Below are 26,269 nucleotides of genomic sequence, written 5' to 3'. Positions count from 1 at the left end.
AGAGATGGGTGCATCTTTTACTACTTGTGAATTTTCTAGCAACCCATGAAAAGTTGAGTCCTGGACACTATGGGAGATAGAGTTTACCTCCCTGCTCCTTTGTTTCTGCATGGAGCAAACTCTTGGGGAGACAACCTTTACCCACAACTAGCCCTTGCTCTAAGTTTAGGAATCAGCTTCATTATGTTCCTCTGGGACTTCATTCATTAATTCTGTACCTTCCACCTAAATTTATGACTGTGCACTTATCCATGTTGAATGCCATCTAGAACTTCTCGGTCTATTGACCTAGCTTGTCCAGATCCACGAAAGTTTCGTTAAAAAGCCAGAAAAAGAACTTGCCCAAAACAATAATAAAATGGGTCTGCAATGCACGAGGCACATTACACATGCCCAGTCACCAGTGGCAATAGCAATGCTTCCTTGCTCCATATGTGTGATGTGTAATGATCAGGTATCATCAGAAAATATCCTGAAAATGATGGAACATACCCCTACCATATTACACTTCCTTTTAATATCTTTATGTGTATAATGGAGGGGCTTCAATTCTATTGAGCTGTGTTGAGTTATATATGTACCATCTGAGAAAGGAGTCAGTGCCTGTTAAAATTTGCTCTTTAATATATGAAGTTACAAAATTTTGTTTTGGGCCCATTAACATTTGAAGGGGAAAAAAATAGAGAGGATAGCATCATCCGTGTAAGCAAGGGGTCTGTGTGTGAAATTGAGGGGAAACAGGTCAGAGTCCATGATGAAAGAAAAAAATAGATTTTTTTTAGATGTATTAAAGATTATGAATTGCAAGTGTGCAATTTTTTTTAAAAGTAGAATTAAATATCATGGGGAAAGGGAGCTGAGGTTAGTACTCACATGCCGGACAGACATTCGTGGATTTCCAAAATAAATTAATGATATAAAAAATATTGAAGAATGTTCAAATGCCATAGAAAGAGTGTTATAGGACAAAGGGATGAATCTGAAAATGAAGAGTTACAGGACAGTATACAGTCTCCAGTTTCTTGTATTCAAACAGACTTCCAAACAAAAACATTAATAAATAACCTTAAATAATAGAAAAAATTATTTTGCGGGTAAATTTAAGGATGGGGTGACATTTATTTTTTGTGTTTATTATGTAAGAAATCTTATAATGACAGCATACCTGAGTTAATGAGGAACAGATGAAAGAGCTGGGGAAGTAAGTAAATATTGGGAGGTAGTGAGTAGGATTGGGAGAATAATCAGTAGTTGGAAAGGAAAGTAGTACTTAGGGTAGTGATGGACTTCCTGGTACCGATCAGCTAGTTTAGGAGATCCCAAGTGCAATCCCTTCTCTGTACAGTTATTTGACTCCAGCCAGGTTGGCAGTATGGGTGCTGCAATTCGCCATCAAAACTTAAGAGAGGGGAAAAAAAAATCAGCCAGAGCCCCAGCTTCTGATTTCTGTCTGACCATCTGTTTGAAACGGATGCCTGAACATGACTTGAGGAACAAACAGGCTTGTCAGTAATAAACCCCTAGTTGAATAACCTACTTACGCTCATTGTCGAGCCTCATGCACAAACAATGGATACTTGGGTGAAGTACTAGAGGACTGCTGGTGCCTATGGAATTGTACCCCAGCAGGAGTCACTGCCTTCCAAATAGGATGAGGGAGAAGTAGAAAAGGGAGAGAAAACTGCCACAATGACTGACTGGCTACTATTCTTCTGTTGTGATTAAGAAAAAGGCTATATAGCAGATATTGTATTAAGTTTTATTTTCATGCAAATGGTGAAAATGAACATTAGGAATTTTATCAAGCCCTTGTAACTCCCACTCAATTGTGTTCATTTCCTCATAAGCTTCAGGAAACAACTATTTGCTAAATGAGATGGAGGAATCAAATTATGAAAACCATCCTTCATTGTCAGGGATGAAACAGAACATTTAATGATTTCCCTGCATGCTTGAGTTGTTTCTCCTACTGTATTTCAGATTTTCCTCAGGACAGGGTAGTTGATAAACTTCTTGTATGTAGCCTTCCTTCAACAACTAGCTGCGTCCTAGGTAGAACTTCTGTTGTTGCCAGTTCTTCTTTGCTAAGAATGTTTTATTGAATACTTCAATCGTATTTGTTAAAGCTGTCTATCCTGCTGTTTTTGGAGGCTACATTTTGTGGAAAAAAAAATGGCAACAGAAGAAGTAGGCTCCGAGCCAATGTGAAAGCCCTTTTGTTCTTGAAGTGAATATTGTGAAGCAGTTTGAAAAGCTTTGCATTCTTTTCGTTCCATTTTGAATTCGTCACAGCCGTACTGACCTCTGGTTTCTAACTGAGTTGGATAGGCTTTTGTTCGATACTCCTCCTGTGTGATACTTTGAGCAATCTTTTAAACAAAGTAGCTTCTGAAATAAAGGACAGTTTGTGGATCCAACTTTTATGTGTGACCCACAAATATCACTGTAATGTACTTTAGGGCACCTTTGAAGAGTTTTTTGAGACAGCCTGATTTTAAAATTGTATATAGTATATAAATAATTGAGAAATTATTTTCAAACCCCTTCTGTGATGGAAGATATTTTAACATTTTTAAAAAATTGATTTATTAAAATGCTTACCATGAATTCATCAACTCCAGAGATTAATTTGTTTATTTTGCATTTCATCAAATTTCATTTCTTGAAGCAATGCTTAGAATGTGTTGTGGAATTTACCAGCAGAGTAATCCTTGAGCTCTGCATCTTTCATTAGTGCCTGCTGGATTATTAACATCAAAATTGATTATTCACGTTGGCCTAATGGAAATGTTCGGTTATTTACATGATGTAACAGATTGTACCGAGGGTGGTGGTATTTAACAGTAATATTCATCAAACATAAAATCTGCTCTTATTCTGGTAGGTTTAATGTGACTGTAGATATCATTTAACATTTGCAATAATGAAGTATCGACAGAACTTTCTAAAAGTACTTCGCACCATATATGTATCCCGTAACAGCTAAGATTCAGTCACAAGACAGTATTCCAAAGAGAAAATGTTTGTTGAACCCTATTAGTGGGGTATAATATATGCCAGAAATGCAACATTTTCACAGCTGGAGTTTTCTATTGAAGAAAGCCACAATTCCTCACATAAAAAATGGTTTCTAAGGAAGCTGTGTGGAACACAGCATCTGAAAACAATTTGTTTGGTAATGGGAAATGTTCTAGACAACGGTGGGAAAGAATCAGCTGAAAAGGAACGATTCGTGAGCTGGCAGCAGATTCACAAAGGCTTTTGCCTGTGTGTGTTCCACAATGCCTTTTATAAATCTGACTGCCTTAAAAGTACATTCATTAATTGTCCCAACAAACACATCACTGTTGTCTGCAAAGGCATTCCATTCTTGCAGTCCAGTTGTGTAACCAGAGTTAAAAAATGTTACATCCCTCCTATATCATGCCAACTTAAACCTCTTTATATTGTACAAAAGGAGTCATGAGAACTGAATCTTCCAGTTATTGTTGGTCATTTTATGGATCTAGAATAGAACCTAGTTTGAACTTGCATTTACACAGCAATTTTAATGTTAAAAAAAGGATTGAAGGTGCTTCACAAATAGGTGTCATGAAAATAGATGCTGAGCCAGAAATAAATTAGGAGGAGTGGCCAAAAACCTGTTTAGAGCTGGGTTTTGAGAACGATTCTAAAAGTGGAGAGAGACGGAGATGGAGAGGCTTCTGGAGGGAGTTACAAAAAGCAGGATTAAGGCATAAAAAAGCTGTGTTACCATAGCTGGAGTGAAGCACAAAAGGCCAGAGTCAGAAGAACAGAGCTTTAGGGGGAATCATAGACATTTACAGCACGGAAGGAGGTCATTCAGCTCATCGTGTCCAAGTTGGCTGACAACTAGCCATCCAGCCTAATTCCACTTTCCAGCTCTTGGTCCGTATCCTTGTAGGTTACGACACTTCACGTGCATATTCAAGTAGTTTTCAAACGTTCTTGGGGACCTATTACTGAGCCCTGTGGAACCCCACTAGTAACAGCCTTCCAGTCGCAAAAACACCCATCAACCATTACCCTTTGCTTCCTACTTCTGAGCCAAGTTTGGATCCAGCTTGCCACTTTGCCTTGGATCCCATGAGCTTTCACTTTTATAACCAGTCTGCCATGTGGGACCTTATCAAAAGCCTTGCTAAAATCCATATAGAACAAAGAACAAAGAAAATTACAGCACAGGAACAAGCCCTTCGGCCCTCCAAGCCTGCGCCGATCCAGATCCTCTATCTAAACATGTCGCCTATTTTCTAAGGGTCTGTATCTCTTTGCTTCCTGCCCATTCATGTATCTGTCTAGATACATCTTAAAAGACGCTATCGTGCCCGCGTCTATCACCTCCGCTGGCAACGCGTTCCAGGCACCCACCACCCTCTGCGTAAAGAACTTTCCACGCATATCCCCCCTAAACTTTTCCCCTTTCACTTTGAACTCGTGACCCCTAGTAATTGAATCCCCCACTCTGGGAAAAAGCTTCTTGCTATCCACCCTGTCTATACCTCTCATGATTTTGTACACCTCAATCAGGTCCCCCCTCAACCTCCGTCTTTCTAATGAAAATAATCCTAATCTGCTCAACCTCTCTTCATAGCTAGCGCCCTCCATACCAGGCAACATCCTGGTGAACCTCCTCTGCACCCTCTCCAAAGCATCTACATCCTTTTGGTAATGTGGCGACCAGAACTGCACGCAGTATTCCAAATGTGGCCGAACCAAAGTCTTATACAACTGTAACATGACCTGCCAACCCTTGTACTCAATACCCCGTCCAATGAAGGAAAGCATGCCGTATGCCTTCTTGACCACTCTCTTGACCTGCGTTGCCACCTTCAGGGAACAATGGACCTGAACACCCAAATCTCGCTGTGCATCAATTTTCCCCAGGACTTTTCCATTTACTGTATAATTCACTCTTGAATTGGATCTTCCAAAATGCATCACCTCGCATTTGCCCTGATTGAACTCCATCTGCCATTTTTCTGCCCAACTCTCCAATCTATTTATATTCTGCTGTATTCTCTGACAGTCCCCTTCACTATCTGCTACTCCACCAATCTTAGTGTCGTCTGCAAACTTGCTAATCAGACCACCTATACTTTCCTCCAAATCATTTATGTATATCACAAACAACAGTGGTCCCAGCACGGATCCCTGTGGAACACCACTGGTCACACGTCTCCATTTTGAGAAACTCCCTTCCACTGCTACTCTCTGTCTCCTGTTGCCCAGCCAGTTCTTTATCCATCTAGCTAGTACACCTTGGACCCCATGCGACTTCACTTTCTCCATCAGCCTACCATGGGGAACCTTATCAAACGCCTTACTGAAGTCCATGTATATGACATCTACAGCCCTTCCCTCATCAATCAACTTTGTCACTTCCTCAAAGAATTCTATTAAGTTGGTAAGACATGACCTTCCCTGCACAAAACCATGTTGCCTATCACTGATAAGCCCATTTTCTTCCAAATGGGAATAGATCCTATCCCTCAGTATCTTCTCCAGCAGCTTCCCTACCACTGACGTCAGGCTCACCGGTCTATAATTACCTGGATTTTCCCTGCTACCCTTCTCAAACAAGGGGACAACATTAGCAATTCTCCAGTCCTCCGGGACCTCACCCGTGGTTAAGGATGCTGCAAAGATATCTGTTAAGGCCCCAGCTATTTCCTCTCTCACTTCCCTCAGTAACCTGGGATAGATCCCATCCGGACCTGGGGACTTGTCCACCTTAATGCCTTTTAGAATACCCAACACTTCCTCCCTCCATATGCCGACTTGACCTAGAGTAATCAAACATCTGTCCCTAACCTCAACATCCGTCATGTCCCTCTCCTCGGTGAATACCGATGCAAAGTACTCATTTAGAATCTCGCCCATTTTCTCTGACTCCACGCATAACTTTCCTCCTTTGTCCTTGAGTGGGCCAATCCTTTCTCTAGTTACCCTGCAGACTGCATCAAAGGCATTACACTCATTGACCCTCCTTATTACCTCCTCAAAAAATTTCAATCATGTTAGTCAGACACGACCTTCCCTTAACAAATCCAGAGCAGTACATAGAACTAAAGGAGATTGCAGAGACCAGGTGGGCATGTCCATGGACGGTTTTATAGATGAGGACGAGAAATTTGAAATAACTTTATTGGGGAAAAAGAATCCATTGTAGGTCAATTAAAGCAGGGGTGATGGGCAAACAGACTTATTTTGGGCCTTCCAACAGATTTTGCACAAGTTGGGGATTTTTGGAGGGCAAAAAGTTGGAGGTCAGCAAGGAAAGTATTACAGTCAGTTGAGTTAGGTGATTTAAGACATATAAGAGTTTCAATGGCAAGGAGGCTGTGGTGGAGATGGCGATAGGCAATGTTATGTTTTGCATCTGTACTGCCAGTTGAGGTGATGAATTCAGTCGAGAAATTAGATCATCAAAGTGCACGCACAGAATGAGAATGATGCATCCATTGTTTATCTTTAATGAAAATGGCACTTCTGCAAATGCAGCTATCTCATTTCAGACTGCAGTTGAGAAACAGTCTTGCAATATTGTGCACTTCTGAGTTACAGCCCGCGACTGATGAGCACATTCCAATTTGCAAACTTTCCTGACCGAACAACGATTAAACTCTGAATTCCCTCAGGCTATTTTAAAGTAAGAATCATAATTTGTGGCGTTAAAGGGACATGACTGCACCTTACTAGAAAACTAATACATTGTGCATTTCATGGCATAACAAATGCACAACATTTCTGACATAAAGCAGCAGATATCATCCGGCCCTGTGAAGAACACTGAAACAAAAACAGGAAAATCCTTTATTTTAGGGTCATGTTGATTTAGCTGCACCATATTTGTTACTTGGCTTGACTTTTAGAAGGAAAATGCATCAAAATACATACTGGGCAGTTCAGGTTTTTAAAATTATATGAACTCCAATTACAATGTATGTACCTCAGCATACAATTATAGTGCCCATGTATACTACAGTTTTGAGATTAATTTGGGTCATTGCGATGAAGAATTTAAAATCTTGTAGTGCTGAGTATAATATTTGTCAGATGAATTACAATGGTGAGATGTCAGTAAGATCAGGATGAGGCAGATGTTTTGCTGGTAATTAGCCACACTGGAAATGGCGGAAAGCATTTTCCATTACACTAGAAAATACTGAATAAATTCAAATGCTTCCATGGGCTGAAGTAAATCTTAATAATGATTTCTTTGTCATCCAAGCTTCCAAATTGTTGGACTCTATGTTTAGGGCAATCTGCTTGAGGAATCTAAAATATTTGGTGCAGACAAGTTAAACCCGAAGTATTTTAAAGTCAGCCAGAAGAGTAAAGCCAAGGGATTTAAATAAGTGAGAAGTAAATTTGAAACAATACATGAGGAATCAATTTCCAGGCAGAGTAGTGGAGACAAATACATCAAGGATATTCCAAGTGCTGCTGAATTTTCTAATGGGAGTAGGGTTGCCAACTGTGGTTGCAGGCGTTCCTGGCGGTTTGATCGCATGACATCTGTAACAGTTGTTGCATTTATGTGTAGCTTTATGTAAATAAAATGGTGCATTTTTGCAACATTGTTAAAGACTGATGAACAAAGAAAGAGGATTTCAGATGCTGTGTAAGATCTGACCAGTTAAAACTGGATTTCATAGAATCATAGTAATTTACAGCACAGAAGGCAGCCGTTTGGCCCATCATGTCTGTGCTGGCTGAAAAAGCTGTCCAGCCTAATCCCACTTTCCAGCTCTTGAGTCCATAACTTTAAGGCATTTGAAGTGCATATCCAAGTACTTGCGATGAGGGTGTCTGCCTCCACCACTCTTTTTCAGGCAGTGAGTTCCAGACCCCACCACCCTTTGGGTGAAAAAGGTTTTCCTCAACCCCTCTCTAATCCTTGTACCAATTATTTTAAATCATGCCCTGTGGTTATTGATCTCTCTGCTAAGGGAAATGGGTCTTTCCTATCCAGTCCACCTAGGCCACTTATAATTTTATACACCTCAATTAAATCTCCCCTCAGCCTCTGTAGCAAAGAAAACAATCGCAGCCTATCCAATCTTTCCTCATAGCTAAAATTTTCTAATCCTGGCCACATCCTCGTAAAAATGTTCTGTACCCTCTCTAGTGCGATCACATCATTCCTGTAATGTGGTGACCAGACCTGTACATAGTACTCCAGCTGTGGCCTAACTAGTGATTTATACAGTGCCAGCAAAACCTCCCAGTTCTTATATTTTATGACTCGGGTGATAAAGAAAAGTATCCTGTATGCCTCCTTAAGCACCTTATCTACCTCTCCTGCTATCTTCAGGGATCTGTGGACGTGCACGCCAAGGTCCCTCTGCTCATCTACGCTTCTCAGTATCCTACCATTTATTGTGTATTCCCTTGCCTAGTTTGCCCTCCCCAAATGCATCATCTCACACTTCTCTGGATTGAATTCCATTTGCCACTTTTTTGCCTACCTGGCCAGTCCATTGGTCTATTGATACCTTCTTGCAGTCTCCAGCTTTTTTCCTCACTATCAACCACAGGGCCAATTTTTGTATCATCTGCAAATTTCTTAATCATACCCCTGACATTTAAGTCTAAATCATTGATATATACCACACAAGGGACCCTGCAGAGCCCCACTGGAAACAGCCTTCCAGTGACACAAACACCTGGTGACCATTACCCTTTGACTCTTGCTACTGAGGCAATTTTGGATCCAGCTAGTCATTTTCCCTTGAATCCTATGAGCTTTTACTTTTCTGACCAGTGCGACCTTGTCAAAAGCCTTGCTGAAATCCATGTATATGTCAAGTGTGCTATCCTTATCGACCCTCTTTGTTACCTCCTGAAAAAATTCAATCAAGTTGGTCATACATGAAACAAAAACAGAAAATGCTGGAACTAGTCAGCATATCAGGCAGCATATGTGGAGAGAAAAACAGAGTTAACATTTCAGGTCGTTACCTTTCATCAGAACTGGCAAAAGTTAGAAATGTAATAGGTTTTGAGCAAGTGAAAGGGGGAAAAGGGAAGAAGAACAAAAGGGAAGGTGTGTGATAAGATAGAGGGCAGGACAGATTCCATGACAAAAGGTTTCATGGTACAAAGCCAAGTAGAGAAACAAAGATGTGTCTGGATCAGGTGCAGATGGCAGAATAGCAGCTGCACAAGCACAAAGTAAAGGGTTTAAGAAAGAAACAAGGGAGTGGGGGGGAAGGGGGCAAAAAATGAACCAGCACAAAAAAAGAAAAAAACGTGAGCAGAGGTTATAATCTAAAATTGTTGAATTCAGTGTTGAGTCGAGAAGGCTGTAAAGTGTCCAATCAAAAGATGAAGTGCTGTTCCTTGAGCTTACGTTGAGCTTCCTTGGAACACTGTTGCAGGCCAAGGACAGAAAGATCAGAATGGGAGCAAGGTGGGGAATTGAAATGACAAACGACAGGAAGCTCAGGGTCACGCTTGCGGACTGAACAGAGGTGTTCTGCAAAGCAGTTACCTAATCTGCGTTTCATCTTTCCAATGCAGAGGAAATCACATCGTGAGCAGCGAATACAGCATACTAAATTGAAAGATGTATAAATAAATTGCTGTTTCACTTGGCACGAGTGTTTGGAATCCTGGATGGTGGGAAGGGAGGAGGTAAAAGGGCAGGTGTTGCATCTCCTGTGCTCAGATGGAAAGGTGTTGTAGGAAGGGGGGAGATGTTGGGGTGCCGAAAGAGTGGGCCACAGTGTTGTGGAGGGAACGATCCCTTCAGAATGTTGAAAGGGGAGGGGAAGATGTGTTTGGTGATGACATCATGCTGGAGGTGGCAGAAATGGCAGAGGATGATTTGTTGTATACAGAGGCTGGTGGGGTGGTTGGTGAGGACAAGGAAAACCCTATCATGGCTCTGGGAGGAAGAGGAAGGGGTGAGACAAGAAGTGCATGAAATAGATCAGACACGGTACAGGGCCCTGTCAACCACGGTAGGTGGGGGGAGCGGGGGGGTGGAGTCCTCAGTTGAGGAAAAGGGAAGACGTTTTGGAAGCGCTAGTATGGAAGGTTACATCATCCGAACAGATGCGATGGAGACGGAGAAACTGGGAGAATGGAATCGAGTCCTTGCAGGAAGTGGGGTGTGAGGAAGTGTAGTCCGGTAGCTGAAGGGGTCTGTAGGCTTATAGTGCATATTGGTTGATAACCTATCCCCAGCAATGGAAACAGAGAAGTCGAGGAAGGGAAGAGAAGAGTCGGAGATGGACCATGTGAAGGTGAGAGAGGGTGGAAATTGGAAACAAATTCAATGAAATTTTCCAGTTCAGGGTGAGAGCAGGAAGCAATACCGATACAGTCATCAATGTTCCAGAAGAAGAGGTGAGGGATGGGGCCTGCGTAGGACTAGAACAAGGAATGATCCACATATCCCACAAAAAGACAGGAATAGCTAAGACCCATTTGGGTACCCATAACAACACCTTTTATTTGGAAGAAGGGAGTGGAGTTGATGGAGAATTTGTTTAATCTGAGAACAAGTTCAGCCAGGCGGAGGAGGATGGTGGTAGATGGGGACTGGTTGGGCCTCCGATCTAGGAAGGAGCGAAGAGCTCTCAAACCATCCTGGTCGGGGATGGAGGTGTGGAGGGATTGGATATCTGTGGTGAATAGGAGACGGTGAGGGCCAGGAAACTGGAAACTGTTGAAGTGACGGAGGGCATCGGAAGAGTCATGAATGTAGGTGGGAAGAGAATGGACAAGGGGAGTAAAAATAGAGTCTAGATAGGAAGAGATCAGTTCAGTGGGGCAGGAACATGCTGAAACAATGGGTCTACCAGGGCAGTCTTGTTTGTGGATTTTGGGAAGGAGTTAGAAGCGGGCTGTATGGGTCTGGGGAACTATGAGGTTGAAGGCAATGGAGGGAAGATCTCCAGAGGAGATGAGGTCACTGACAGTCCTGGATACAGTGGTTTGATGTTCGGTAGTAGGGTCATGGTCCAGGGGGAGGTGGGAAGAAGCATCTGAGAGTTGGCTCTCAGCTTCTGCAAGGTAGAGGTCGGTGCGCCAGACAAGTTTTTTTTGTGTTTTGTTTTCTCTTTCAGGTACATCACATCACGGTGGCTATTTCCATTCTTCAGTTGTGTATGCCATAAAGGAATGCGGCATTCGTCACATTGATACTGCAAAAAGATATGGCTGTGAATCCCATCTTAAGAAGGCAATCAGAGAGAGCGGCGTGAATCGAGAGAGCCTGTGGATAACTACAAAACTTTGGCCTGGGGACTATGGCTATGAAACTACTAAAGCAGCATGTTTGGAGTCCTGCAGAAAACTTGGTGTGGATTACATTGGTACGAACAAAGACCTGAACAAGTTTAAGAAAAAATATTTGGTTTAATTAAGGTTTAAGTTAAGGAGCTGTTATTTTTTTTAAAGTATGAACTTGATATACTCTTATTCTTCACCAGGGTACTAATTTTCTTTAGATTTTTCACTTAGGGGAATTTTAGTGGCCTTGTCTCCCTTCTGACAAGCTCGCCCAGACTTTCTCCCCTGATTATGCCACTCTGTGTGCAGGTCAGCTACAGTAACATTTTTAACGGGAGGCCTAGCAAAGTCTGGTTACCGATGTGCAGGAACCTTCAGCTGCTTCCTTCTCAAGCTATCCATTTACAAAATGGCTACCTAGAAAATCATGGGCTGCTGCTCCAAATTATACATTTGACCTGACAGCTTTTGGTGACAGAATTGTAATATTAGCAACTTTGCCATAAACAATGTCAAATGAAGGCATACAGATCCATTTAATATTCTTCATTTTGATGATACAATGTGATTTCGAGACCAATTGATCCAGTCCAGTCTAGTTAAGACCTTTTGTTAAGTATAGCTGACGAGTCAGAAATAGATGTCTGAAACATTGAAAACACTAAGCATCCATAACCACCATAAGCAAGTGTTACTAAAATGCTGGTAATATTCAGTTAACAAAGAAACTGTTTTAATTTTTTCCACTGTGTGTTACTGCCAGTTCTATCGTCCCATTTAACTTTTGATCCACTGCTATCATCATGTGCAGGATCTACCTTACTAAATTAGGCTCTCAAATACTAAGGAGCTAAAATATGTATGTTTTTAATTCTACCTCTGACATTTGGTTTAAAGTCAATAATTCAGTCTAATTGCTAGTGTTCATAAACTGTGCACACTTTCCCCCGAGCTTGTTATGTTTTTGGAACCACTCAGCAGAATTACTGCAACCTCTAGGCCTCCCACAAGGAAGACCACTTGCAAGAGAACATCACAAACACATGGAATAAGAACATGCTGTTAGAGCCACAGGCTGTATACAATTCACTCTATTGTGTATCATACCCATTTCATTTCACAGAAGAGAGACTCTTCTTGCTCTCTCCACAAAGATAAATTGTGCAAAACTCCATCGTGTTCACTGCAACTCCCATCCTACACTGTTCATCTTATATCAGTCACTTTTTTTGTCACAATGTTAACTGTGCTTCCACCAGCCTCGGGACCATAATGTTCCAAAGAAGGTTCCATCAGATCTATCCTTTTAGCTCTGTCCCTTTCCCAATATTCATCCTTGACTGTCTTGGCTCAGTGATAGCACTCTCATCTCTCAGTCAGGGTTATAGGGCCGGGTCCCATTTTAGAGACTTCATGTAATCTGGGCTGACACCCCATTGCATTAATGAAGCAATGCCGGACAGTCGGAGATGTCGTCTTTAGGAGGAGATGTAAAATCGTGACCCCGTCTGCCCTCTCAGACTAATCAAAGAACAGATGAGGAACTGTCCCAGTGTCCTGGCCTATATTTATCCCTCAATCAACATCACCAAAACAGATTATCTGGTCATTGTCTCACTGCTGTTTGTGGGACCTTGCTGTGTGTAAATTGGATGTTATGTTTTCCTAGTACTTCATTATCTGTAAAGACTTTTGGAATGTCCTGAGGTTGTGAAAGGCGATATATAAATGAGGTCTTGTTTTCTTTTTCATCCAGTTATAGAACATTACAATTCCCTGTTATTACTGCACTATAATTTCCTGCACACTCATACTTGCCACCTTTAGTTAAAAGGAAAAACTGCTGGAAATCTGAAATTTAAAAAAACGCATCTGAAAGAGAAATAAGATTAACATTTCAAGTGAGAATCCTCATCAGACAGTCTGATGAAGGGTCCCACCCACAATATTAACATATCCTTTTACTCCAAATGCTGATTGATCTGCTATGTGCTTCCAATGTTTTTATTTATCCCCATCTTGAGCACCTCTTTCTTGATCAGTATCACGGAAAAAGGAAATGCTTTTGTATAATATTGTCCTTTTTAGTTGTGATTACAGAAGTGCAAGTAAATACACATTTTTCAAATTTACTGTTAGTTCTTAAAATATATTAATGTGTTGTTGCAAATGACACACCTTAAAAGTTGATGCTCACCCTCCTTTTGCTTTTTGTTTGTTTTAAAGGCAGGACGTGATGTCAGGAAAAAGGTTTTAATTAGGAAGCTGGTATTTGTACTATTGGCAATGAGCAGCTGAACAAAACAATACTGATGGAATTTGCCTGTAATCATTTTAAAGGGCAAGCTTTCAAAGTGCACCATTTGCATTGTTGAATGTGTGCTTGCCTATTTCCGTCTTTTGCAAACTGTAGTTTCTATATTAGGATATAGTATTGTTTTGAATTTGTAAGAGCCGCATCAGGGAGAAAGCTGGCAATTTGTACTCACCAATGGTACCGATAAGGAGTTACTGAAAAAGTATCACACAATCAGTTCCCAAGAATTCCATTATTTTTCATGTGGTAATCTTTCATTTTAGCTTGTAAACATTTCAAGTGATTCTCTGGCATCACTCTGAAAGTATGTAGGTCCAGTTTCGGAGGTCGGCCGGGAAAGTGACCAAGCAGCTGTGAGGGTGAGATAAAGTGGTTACCTTTTGTACAAGCTGTGTGCAATAGTTGCAAATAACCATGTATTGTTCTCATATTAGGGACAGTGTGTTTATCTGTGGAACACAGGAGGTTCAATAATAGAATCAATGCAAGTTTCTTGTGCCAATATTTTGCTTTGAAAAGTGGATGTTTTATTTTGCAAAGTTTAAATTAACCCATCACTTTGTGAAAGTGATGTGAGCAAGGTACAGGGTGCTGCAACTTGCCCATGTGCCTGATACGCTGTCCTGTCCTTAAACAATGAGCCAAAATAAAACCTCAATCACTACTCCACCTTAAAAAGTATGTGGTTGCATTGCCATGTAATGGGAGGGTTCTGCAACTCAATTCTCCATCTCAGTCGTGCTGCTATGAGGAGATGCTGAGCATAGGCCAGGTGCTTCCCCATGAGGAAGTGATGTCCTGGGATCACTCTTGCATTTCCTACCAGCATTCTCAGAGTGCTGTTGGTAGAGATTTGGGAGTTTACATGCTCACTTGACCATGCTAAAGTGTGGCCGAAAGAAACCAACTTGGAGGCTGGATTCACATGCCAAAAATAAGGCCCAGCTTATTTTGTAGTCATCCCTATTTTCTGATCAGGAAATGAATTTTGTATTCTTTCCATTGTATACAATTTTCATGATGTATGTCACCAAAGAACTATATAATCTTTTCATTCATGGATGTTTATGCAGGAATTAGAAAACAAATGTGTACCAAAAAAATGCTGTAGTCTATTGATTCTATTAATATTTCTAATAACATTCATCCATCTCAAAATAGAAACAATTAAAATTTTATTTTAGTAACATCTTTTGAATTAGAATTGTCACAGTACTTCCAGACATTGCAGTGCTCCTGAGATATTATGTGGCCAGAATTTGCATTGCCTATGTACAGCAGTACTTCCCAGATATTGGACAACTCCCAATTATATTGTTGGACTGACAAGTTATTGTATTCTGGTGGAATAAGCACTAGCATTCCTTCAGCTGCTCAGTTTGCCTATTCACATTGCTGTAAATTATAGAGTGTATTCACATAATGCTGTCCAATAAATTCTGGCACAGGGGAGCAGCTTCTGCACATCTTGAAAGTTTGAGACTGGCAGAGAATTTATTCTAAAAGCAAAATACTGCCAATACTGGAAACCTAAAATAAAAACAGAAAATGCTGGAAATACTCGTCACACCAGGCAGTATCTGTGGAGAGAGGAACAGAACTGAGTTTCAGGTTGATGACCTTTCATCAGAACCTGTGTATAGCTGGTGATTTTGGATACTATGTGGAGTTGGTTCACGATAAGAAGTGACTTACTTTACCAACATATGTTGCAATAAAGGGTTTTCACCTGAAGTAGTCACCAGTCTTTACAGATGCTGGAAAACCTGCTGTGTATATCCAGCATTTCCAATTTTTATTTCAGATTTCCAATGTGCAGTTTTCTTTGCTTAAGGTAATTAATAAATATAGGAAAAAATTAGAAACAAAATATTTGAAGGAACAGTGCTGGAGGCAGAATATTGACATGGAAAATGAAAGTTCAGTAAAATTTTACACAGTATGAACAGTTAAGAATGATCAAATACAAAGACCAAATCAGATCTCAGACATTAAATTGAGCTACTGCATTTGCAAAATTTTAAAGTGGCTTTAAGTGATTTGCGAAACAATGTTTTGAAAACCAAATATATTTTTCACGATTGTATCCCAACACTTCCTTTCGTTAAACTAAATGTTCTCATTGTATTGAAGATAGGACGAGGAAGCCCTGCCTGCATTTATTTGCCCCATTTCTCCTTTTTTGCACATTACTTAACAACATGCATCCTGTTCTACCTGGGAAGATAGCCTTAGCAATCTGAAGACCTCTGTGCTTGCCATCAGCGTCAGCCTGAGATCAGCTGGTAGTCTGATTTATTTAAACAGAATTGCTAAACTGCATGCATTTTCGTACAGACTTGGCAGAACTTGAAAATATTAATATTTCTTTTGTATTTTATATTCCTTACCCTTAACTATATTTTCATATATATTAGAAATATCAAGTATTTATATTGGCAGAATTGTTCAGAAAATGCCTTGCTTTTCGGCTTAAAGATAGGAATGGTTGTTTGATTAGAATTCTGCTGGGATTTTGCTTTTACACTGGCTAAACCCACATCAAATGTCTTATTTTCTGTTCCTCTATAAGAGGGAAATACTTAGACCTGTAAGTTCATTTATTTCCAGTGACAGTTATTGTTCCAAAAAAAACTCCAATGGTCTGGCAATGCAATGGGATTTCTGTTTGTTTGAAGACAACTTGGCCAAATTGATTGCTTAACCAGCCTGCCTAACCTTCCCAACATCACTGCATGAATAATTATTTAATCTTATTGCACATCAGTTTCCATGCTGGTTTATAGCACTGGAATCAATATCTGATTTTCATCTGTATTATTCGATTACTGGGACAGGGTGTTTTCTGACCTGCGTGGGTAAATGGCATCCAACTGCGCAAGAAGTTTGCCAAGCTCTTTCGGAGCAGCTGCTATTCACATCAACAGTTCTTCCATGTACTGCTGAAATATTTCTCTAAACATTGGCTGTGATTCATATTTCCTTTTGTGAATAAACAAAATGTACACATATTCCTGTTTCAGATCTTTATCTCATGCACTGGCCTGATGCAAATGCCCTAGGAAAATCTAATCGAGAACTCCGAGCTGAAACCTGGCAAGTAATGGAAGAACTGTATGATGAAGGTGAGTGATGGCTATTAACTAGACATTGTTGCAGACTCGCAACATATTTTGTGCGGTAATAAAAGCAAAATACTGTGGATGCTGGACATGTGAAATAAAAACAAGAAATGCTGGAAATATTCAGCAGGTCTGGCAGCATCTGTGGGGAGAGAAGCAGAGTCAACGTTTCAGGTCAGTGACCCTTCTTCAGAACTAGCAAATATGAGAATTGTAAAAGGTTATAAGCAAGTAAAGCGGGGGTGGGGCAAGAGATAGCAAAGGAGAAGGTGTAAATAGGTCAAGGTCACAGAATAGCTGACCAGAAGGTTGTGGATATTTTGTGCAGTCATTTATTTTCTTTGTATCTTGAAAATATATTTTAACCCTTTAATTAGTAGGTTTGAACTACTAATTTGTATAATTTTCCAGAGTATTTTCCTAAATTTGGGGTTTTTTTCACCCTTTTTTTAACTTTTCCCAGGGAATTTCATGACTTGGGGGTAGGGGAAGCAGATGCATGTGATTATGTGAAGAAGTTACACCATGGCAGTATAGGACAGGCTCAGTGAACCATTTAATCCTGTCCAGTGAACCTGTCCATTGTCGTATGTTCATTCCAGGTTACTAAGGGGTGCAGGCAGATTGGTGTACCCGTCGATGTTCATGATCACTGTTCTCAATATAATAAATTTCCAATCTCTGACAGATCATCTGAGGAGGCTGATAGTTGGGCTAGATGCGTCTGAACTTCCTGAAGGAAGAAAAAGTAGGATGGTTGCAGAACATCAGTTGCAGAAGCTTGGTGCAGGGTTTTCTGCACGCCCATTTGGTTGGGGGATGTTTTGGATTACAAGGGAAACCTAAAAGGAGAAGTAATAAATGAGGGAGGGTTTTTTAATACAAATTCTTGAGAGTTAAAAAAGAGTCTGTCATTCAGTACTCTCCTCTATCACATTCCATATCAGGAGTTCATTAAAAAACCTACAGAAATTCTGTGATGGAATGAATCTAAATTCTACATTTTGAAATCAATGTAGGGGGATTCAGTCTTAAACGGTTTAATAGCATTTGTTGAATAAATCCTAAATGCATTACAGTTATTTACTTTCAATACACTCCAACAGGATAAAGTAACAGAATAAATGGCTCAAAAAGTAAACAGAATCTAACATGCACATTACTGGGGTGCTGTATCACTTAGCAGAGTATATTGGATTTAAAATATATCTAATTGGGGCGAGAGGTTTATGAGGTGACTTAACCTGGTGCAGCTGGGGCAAATAAAATATGTTTGTAAGTTTCATGAAATGGGTCCTAGTGTTCCTGAGAGGACAGAAAGCATTGGCTAAATTGTATTTGTAGTGTAAGGGTTTGAAAGGGTTAATGTTTGGGACAGTGTGACTAAGTGATGAAGTAAGAGACCCCCATGAGAGGGAGAGACATGAAGGAAAGACAGCATGGTATCAGTGGAGTTAGACATACTTATGTAAAGGTGTATATAATTCCTTAATATGTAATAAATCAGTTATTATTAAAACTTATCAAAGACTCAGTAATCTCTCTTAGCTAGTCTAACCAAACATACAATATGGTGAACAGCAGTGGTTCTTGCATACAACACTCAAAACATTTTGAAAAGAAGGTTGGAAAGTCAGACATGGAAAAAGTGGCACCAAAACTGCAGAACTCCAGAAGAGGCTGTGAGGAGCTCCAGAACTGCTCCATGGACGAAGAGGAGGCAAGGAGTGTCGGGGAGTTAGCTTGCAGGGGAACTCGGGCTACACCACAGAGGCGTGGTGGTCTGTGGGAAAAAAAAGGTCCCGGTCCAGTGATCGCAGGCTTCAAGTAACGGTCTGGGATCTAGTGAGCAACTCTTAAAAAGGTAGAAAATTGTTCTTAATGGCACACTAGGCAGGCAACAGCAGGAAAACCAAATCCCTAGCACGGGTTGATCCGAGGTCAGTGCCATTACAGTGGCAACTGCAAGGCACAGAAATTTTTTCTTTTAAAAATGGCTGAAAATACTCGATACTCCAGCTGAAGGGAGTGAAGAGATTATTGAAATAACACTGCAAAGCTGCGTTCAATAAATAAATATCTAGTCTAGCAGAGAGATTTCCCAGGGAAAGACAGTGACTGCAGCAGGAGTCAGTGCTAGGCTGAGCAGCGCAGGAAAACTTCCCATACTGGAGGGAAAATTTATAACAAAGTAAACGACCTAGAAAGCTTAGCAAAGACATGAATCTTAAACTTACGCTGCCAGAGAGGTTTGGGCACATGGAAGGCCTAAATCAAATTCAAAACTGGTCACTTTGGAGAAAAAAATTTTTGAGGTACAGAATTGCTTCAAAATTAGACTGCAAGTCTGAAGCAGAATAAGTCAACACATTACTTTATTCCATCGGAGCAATAGCAGATGATATCGCAAGACAAAGTATTAATGAGACATCAGATAAATTTGAAGAAGTCTTAAAAGCCGTTGATAATTATTTCAGCCTGAGGAGCAACAAGATTCTAAAAAGGGCCAAATTCAACAGAAGGGTTGAGAAACCAGTTGAACCAGTAGATGCTTTTATGAATGACCTTTACAGGCTCGTTGAATGATGCGAATTTGGAGACCTAAAAGCAGAATTAATATGAGACTGCATTGTAGTAGGTATTGCTGATGAATCCCTTTCAGATTTATTGCAGTCTGAGACTTCCTCCTAGACGAATCAATACAGCTGGTGAGACAAGCAGAGGTCCATAAGCAGAACAGAGCAATCCTGAAAGGTGAAGAAAAATCTTGGTTCAGGAAACCTCAGGCGACCATATAGTATTCTTTAAGCACAGGACTGTAAAAGAAGCACCAGAAAAGAAGGTACATCTGGGAGGGGGGAGGTGGGGAGCACAAGACGCCATGAAACACTGCGAGTACTGTGGAGCCAAAAAGACCCACAGGCACGAACAATGTCCTACAAACAAAGCAGAATGCTTTCACTGTAAGAAAGTTGGCCATTTTGGGAAGATGTGCCAAAGTAAAACCTCTACTTTCACAGGTTCTAAAGGAAAAGTCTTCACGCATAGAGCTATTAATGATGTTGACCAATCTCCATCAGAAGAGAAATCAGAAAACTTCCTTGGTGAGATCATGCATTCTGGACTACAAATATATATGTCAATGGACATACCACCAACTTTAAACTAGACACTGGAGCAAGCGTAACAGTTTTATCAGATAACAAACTGTCTTTATCAACAACTTGCCTGCAACCAACAGAAACTCAGTTACGTGGTCCAGGAGGGATTGAATTGAAAGTCGAGGGAAAACTACAGGCAACAAAATTATGAAGGGCCTAGATAGAGTAGACAGGTAGGACCTGTTTCCCCTAGCGGAGAGGTCATTCATCAGGAGGCACAGATTTAAGGTAGAAGGATTAGAGGGGACATGAGGAAAAACTTTTTCACCCAGAGGGTGGTGGGTGTCTGGAACTTACTGCCCGGATTGGTCGTGGAGACAGAAACCCTCAACTAATTTAAAAGGTACCTGGACATGCACCTGAAGTGCTGTAACCTGTAAGGCTATGGACCAGGTGCTGGAAGGTGGGATTAGATTGGGCGGCTGTTTTTTTCAGCCAGTGCAGACATGATGGGCTGAATGGCCTCCTTCTGTGCTGTAACTTTTCTATGGTTCTGACACTCCAGTACAAGGGAAAGCAGATATTGGAAACACTGTATGTTCTACAAAATCAAGAATTTTCTCTTTTAAGTAGAAGAGCTTGTACAGACCTTCATCCTATAAGGAAAGTGGAAGAAGTTAAGCAGCAAGAATCCAGGAGTCACTTCCAAAAAGACTTACTGAAATTATTTACTGGTCTAGGAAGACTTAAGACCAAATATAGTATTATTTTGCAAAAAGATGCTAAACCTGTATGTCTTTTTATGCTTAGGATGATACCACACCCTCTGTTGAAGCAAGTTCAACTTCAGCTAGAAGAGATGATCAGGATGGGAGTAATTTCTCCTGTTACTGAACCTACAGGGTGGTGCTGTGGAATGGTTCCAGTTCCTTAACCTAAGGGTATTCTTTGCATTTGTGTAGACTTAACTTAATAAGGTTGTGGCAAGAGAAGTTCAACTGATGTCCTCAGTAGACAAAAGCTTAGCAAAGTTATCCAAAAGTAACATGTTCACAAAGCTTGATGTGAATTGTGGCTTTTGACAAGTCCTGTTGTATGAGATGTCAAGGTTATTGAAACCTTCATTACTCCGTTTGGAAAATTTTGTTTTAATCATTTACCTTTCGGTTTAACATCAGCACTGGAAATACTCCAAAGAACTATGTCAAATATTCTACAGGGCCTTAAAAGAGTAATATGCCATATGGACGACATCTTAATCCATGGGCAATCTGTCGAAGAAATGACCTGAGGTTTACAGCAGTTTTGAATCGTCTACAAGAAGGCAGCCTGACACTTAATGAAAGGTGTGAATTCTCAAAAATGTCTATTCGTTTCCGAGGGCACATTGTTATTGGCAAGGGCATAATGGCAGACGCACAAAAGACGAGAGCTATTAGTGAATTTCCATTCCTACTTCTGTCCAAGATCTTCAACAGTTCCTTGGAATGGTTAATCAGTTGGCAAAATTTCTGCCCGATCTAGCACAAGTTACTGAACCCTTAAGACAACTATTAAGGAACGCTCAAGCATGGTGTTGGAATGCACATCAGGCGCAGGCATTTCAAAGGATAAAGGAAATGCTGATTTCGCCAGATATCTTAGCGCATTATAACCCCTCACTACCGACCACAGTTCCAGCAGATGCCTCATCCACAGGATTAGGGGCAGTCCTTTTCAAGAACAGCCAGATGAATGTCACAGACTGGTTAATGATGCATCTTGAGCATTATCTGAGACTGAGACAAAGTACGCTGTCAGAGAAAGAAGCTCTGGCAGTCACGCGGGCTTGCAAAAAGTTCTCAAATTATATCATCGACTTAAAGGTTGTCACAGAGACAGACCACAAACCCCTAGTTTCCTTACTTGATGAAAAGGAACTTGCGAGAATGCCTCCGAGAATCTAGAGATTCCAGTTGAGGTTAATGAGATTCATGTATGAAACGGTATATGTGCACAGCAAGCTGCAAACAATAGCAGGTGCGTTGTCCATCCTGCACAACAGGATGTTAACTCCATTAATGAGATTGAGTCATATTCTCAGTTCACTACATCACAATGGCTGGCAAGCTCCAAGAAATTCGTCATGCTCAGATGCAAGATGAGAAATGCATTCGTAGTTGCCAATATTGCACACAAGGTTGGCCACAGCAGCGTCCTAGTGGTAAGGTGATGAAAATCTTCTTTGAGCACAGAAAGCACTTGATTGTTGTGGATGATTTGCTGTTATATAACGAGAGGCTGGTGATTCCAGTCTCACTCCGGGCATACATTTTGGAGAAAATACACCAGGGCCACATGGGTATCAAGAAATGCAGAGCACAGGTACAGTCGTTCATGTGGTCACCAGGAATATCGAGAGAGAGAGAAGAAATTATTTCTAATTGCCAGGTATGCACAGTGCACAGACCAGACCAGAGGGAACCCCTTATCGTGACCCAATTTCCAACCAGACATTGGGAACTGTCTGGGGATGGAACTATTCATGTTTAATGGAAAATCCTACCTGATTGTCATTGATTATTTTTCCAGGTGGATCGAAGTCAAACGTTTGTACACAATGACGACTGAGACAGTCATTCGAGCTTTAATGGAAATCTTTGCAACACATGGCATTCCTGACCTGATTGTTTCCGATAATGGTCCACAATTTGCAAACCACGAATTCGTGCATTTTGCAGAAAACTGTGGATTTGTACATCTTACAAGTTCCCCTAGATATCCTCAATCTAATGGTGAAGCTGAAAGACGAGTCAGAACTATCAAAGCACTGTGAAAGAAGAATGAAGATTTTCAAGCAGCACTCCTAAACTACAGATCTACTCCACAGCTATGTGGATTAGCACCATCACAACAGGTGATGGGAAGGGAGATTAGAACACAACTTCCCATCCTACCCAAAAAATTACTTGCAGGACTAAAAGTCCAGGATTATCAGGGAGTTCAAGACAGAGAAAAGTCTTATCGAAAGCAACAAGTTTATAATTATAACAGGAGATATCATACCAGGAACCTACGCAAGTTGATGGAAGTGGAGAAGGTATGTGTACAAGACCAAGGCAGAGAAGGAGTAATTGTTCAGAGAGATGAGAATCAACAGAGATCTTATTTAGTACATATTTCAGCAGGTACTATAAGAAGAAACGGGAGAAATCTTATTTCTATTCTTCAAAGACATCAATCAGTCATAGATTTGGATGAACCAGATGTTGAACCTGAAATTCAGAAAGCACTGGATACTACAAACCTCAATGAAGGCATTCCAAGTCAAGAAATTAGTTCAGAGACAGATTTACCGGTCTTCTGAGTCTGACAATGACCTGATCAGAAGAGAGTTGTGAAGCCTCCTGATAGATTGAATGTGATGTCAGAGACTTGGGGGGTGGTGGTGCTGGGGGAGAATGGGGTAGTATGTAAAACTAAAAATGAACGTACAAAACAATATATAGACAAAGACTTGGGGAGGAGATGTCGTACAAGAGTTTGAAAGGGTTAATGTTTGTGACCGTGTCATACCTCCCACTCTCCTCTTCTCTTCTTTGGCCTCCTTATCTCAAGAGACAATGGATATGCGCCTGGAGGTGGTCAGTGGTTTGTGAAGCAGCGCCTGGAGTGGCTATAAAGGCCAATTCTAGAGTGACAGGCTCTTCCACAGGTGCCGCAGATAAAATTTGTTTGTGGGGGCTGTTGCACAGTTGGCTCTCCCCTTGTGCCTCTGTCTTTTTTCCTGCCAACTACTAAGTCTCTTCGACTCGCCACATTTTAGCCCCGTCTTTATGGCTGCCCGCCAGCTCTGGCGAACGCTGGCAACTGACTCCCATGACTTGTGATCAATGTCACAGGATTTCATGTCGCGTTTGCAGACGTCGTTAAAGCGGAGACATGGACGGCCGGTGGGTCTGATACCAGTGGCGAGCTCGCTGTACAATGTGTCCTTGGGGATCCTGCCATCTTACATGTGGCTCACATGGCCAAGCCATCTCAAGCGCCGCTGACTCAGTAGTGTGTACAAGCTGGGGATGTTGACCGCCTCGAGGACTTCTGTGTTGGAGATACGGTCCTGCCACCTGATGCCAAGTATTCTCCGGAGGCAGCGAAGATGGAATGAATTGAGACGTCGCTCTTGGCTGACATACGTTGTCCAGGCCTCGCTGCCGTAGAGCAAGGTACTGAGGACACAGGCCTGATACACTCGGACTTTTGTGTTCCGTGTCAGTGCGCCATTTTCCCACACTCTCTTGGCCAGTCTGGACATAGCAGTGGAAGCCTTTCCCATGCGCTTGTTGATTTCTGCATCTAGAGACAGGTTACTGGTGATAGCTGAGCCTAGGTAGGTGAACTCTTGAACCACTTCCAGAGCGTGGTCGCCAGTATTGATGGATGGAGCATTTCTGACGTCCTGCCCCATGATGTTCGTTTTCTTGAGGCTGATGGTTAGGCCAAATTCATTGCAGGCAGCCGCAAACCTGTCGATGAGACTCTGCAGGCACTCTTCAGTGTGAGATGTTAAAGCAGCATCGTCAGCAAAGAGGAGTTCCCTGATGAGGACTTTCCGTACTTTGGACTTCGCTCTTAGACGGGCAAGGTTGAACAACCTGCCCCCTAATCTTGTGTGGAGGAAAATTCCTTCAGAGGACTTGAACGCATGTGAAAGCAGCAGGGAGAAGAAAATTCCAAAAAGTGTGGGTGCGAGAACACAGCCCTGTTTCACGCCACTCAGGATAGGAAAGGGCTCTGATGAGGAGCCACCATGTTGAATTGTGCCTTTCATATTGTCATGGAATGAGGTGATGATACTTAGTAGCTTTGGTGGGCATCCAATCTTTTCTAGTAGTCTGAAGAGACCACGTCTGCTGACGAGGTCAAAGGCTTTGGTGAGATCAATGAAAGCAATGTAGAGGGGCATCTGTTGTTCACGGCATTTCTCCTATATCTGACGAAGGGAGAACAGCATGTCAACAGTCGATCTCTCTGCACGAAAGCCACACTGTGCCTCAGGGTAGACGCGCTCGGCCAGCTTCTGGAGCCTGTTCAGAGCGACTCGAGCAAAGACTTTCCCCACTATGCTGAGCAGGGAGATTCCACGGTAGTTGTTGCAGTCACCGCGGTCACCTTTGTTTTTATAGAGGGTGATGATATTGGCATCGCGCATGTCCTGGGGTACTGCTCCCTCGTCCCAGCACAGGCATAGCAGTTCATGTAGTGCTGAGAGTATAGCAGGCTTGGCACTCTTGATTATTTCAGGGGTAATGCTGTCCTTCCCAGGGGCTTTTCCGCTGGCTAGAGAATCAATGGCATCACTGAGTTCTGATTTGGTTGGCTGTATGTCCAGCTCAACCATGACTGGTAGAGGCTGGGCTGCATTGAGGGCAGTCTCAGTGACAGCATTCTTCCTGGAGTACAGTTCTAGGTAGTGCTCAACCCAGTGGTCCATTTGTTTGTGTTGGTCAGTGATTATGTCCCCTGATTTAGATTTGAGGGGGGGCGATCTTCTTGATGGTTGGCCCAAGAGCTCTCTTCATGCCATCATACATTCCTCTGATGTTTCCGGTGTCTGAGGCCAGCTGAATATGACTGCATAGGTGTTGCCAGTAGTCGTTTGCGCAGCGCCTGGCTGTTCTTTGTGCAGTGCTTCTGGCTGCTTTAAGTGCTGCGGATGTTAAATCGCTGGGGGCTTTCTTGTAGTTCAACAGTGCAATGCGCTTAGTGGCTATGACAGGTTCCAGCTCTTCATTATGAGATTGAAACCAGTCTGCATTTCTCTTCGCACTTTTGCCGTAGGTGGTCAAAGCTGACTCATAGATGGCGTCTCTGATGTGGGCCCACTTGGTCTCAGCATCCCCTGTGGGAGTGTTTTGAAGGGCTGTTACAAGTGAATTTAGAAATTTTTGTAACAGCTGTGGGTGAGAAATTCTGCTCGTGTTGATGCGCGGGTGGCCCTTCTGCTTGGAATGATGCAACTTCTTTGGTCTGAGTCTAGCCTTGCTGCACACCAGTGAGTGGTCGGTGTCGCAGTCCGCACTGTGGAAGCTGCGTGTGATTTGAACACTGTTTAAGGCGGTTCGCCTTGTGACAATGAGGTCTAGCTGGTGCCAACGACGCGATCTTGGGTGCCTCCATGAAACCTGATGACAGGGTTTAGTGTGAAAGAACAAGTTGGTGATGCAGAGGTTATGATAGGTACACAACTCAAGCAGTCTCTGCCCGTTCTCATTCATCCTTCCAACGCCATAGCGCCCAAGGCAGGAGGGCCATGAGTCATGGTCGGCCCCAACCCTGGCATTAAAGTCCCCCAGCAGGAATAGGTGTTCGGTGTTGGGGATGCTGCTAATGATGTTATGGAGTTCCTCGTCGGACTGATCTTTAGCTTCAGGTGGGGAGCAGAGTGTTGGAGCATAGATGCTGAGTAGGTGTACTGGACC

General features: G+C 41.9%; 1 protein-coding gene across 3 annotated transcripts in view; it reads left to right on the top strand.

The window, feature by feature from the left end:
• Positions 1 to 26,269, top strand: part of zgc:110366 (uncharacterized protein LOC550476 homolog) — a 162,489-nt gene that overhangs the window by 39,127 nt on the left and 97,093 nt on the right. For all 3 annotated transcript variants that reach the window (XR_010975537.1, XR_010975536.1, XM_068037556.1), the window contains exons 2-3: positions 11,103 to 11,351; positions 16,609 to 16,710. Coding sequence is in view for 1 of the 3 variants with exons in the window: in XM_068037556.1 (XP_067893657.1) it covers positions 11,103 to 11,351; positions 16,609 to 16,710 (351 nt within the window). In the remaining 2 variants the exon portion in view is untranslated. The remainder of the gene's footprint in view (positions 1 to 11,102; positions 11,352 to 16,608; positions 16,711 to 26,269) is intronic.

The sequence above is a fragment of the Heterodontus francisci genome, chromosome 8 (assembly GCF_036365525.1).
Source record: "Heterodontus francisci isolate sHetFra1 chromosome 8, sHetFra1.hap1, whole genome shotgun sequence".
Classification (NCBI taxonomy): Eukaryota; Metazoa; Chordata; class Chondrichthyes; order Heterodontiformes; family Heterodontidae; genus Heterodontus; species Heterodontus francisci.
Note: the sequence above shows the minus strand (reverse complement) of the source record. Positions and strands in the feature narration are given on the sequence as shown.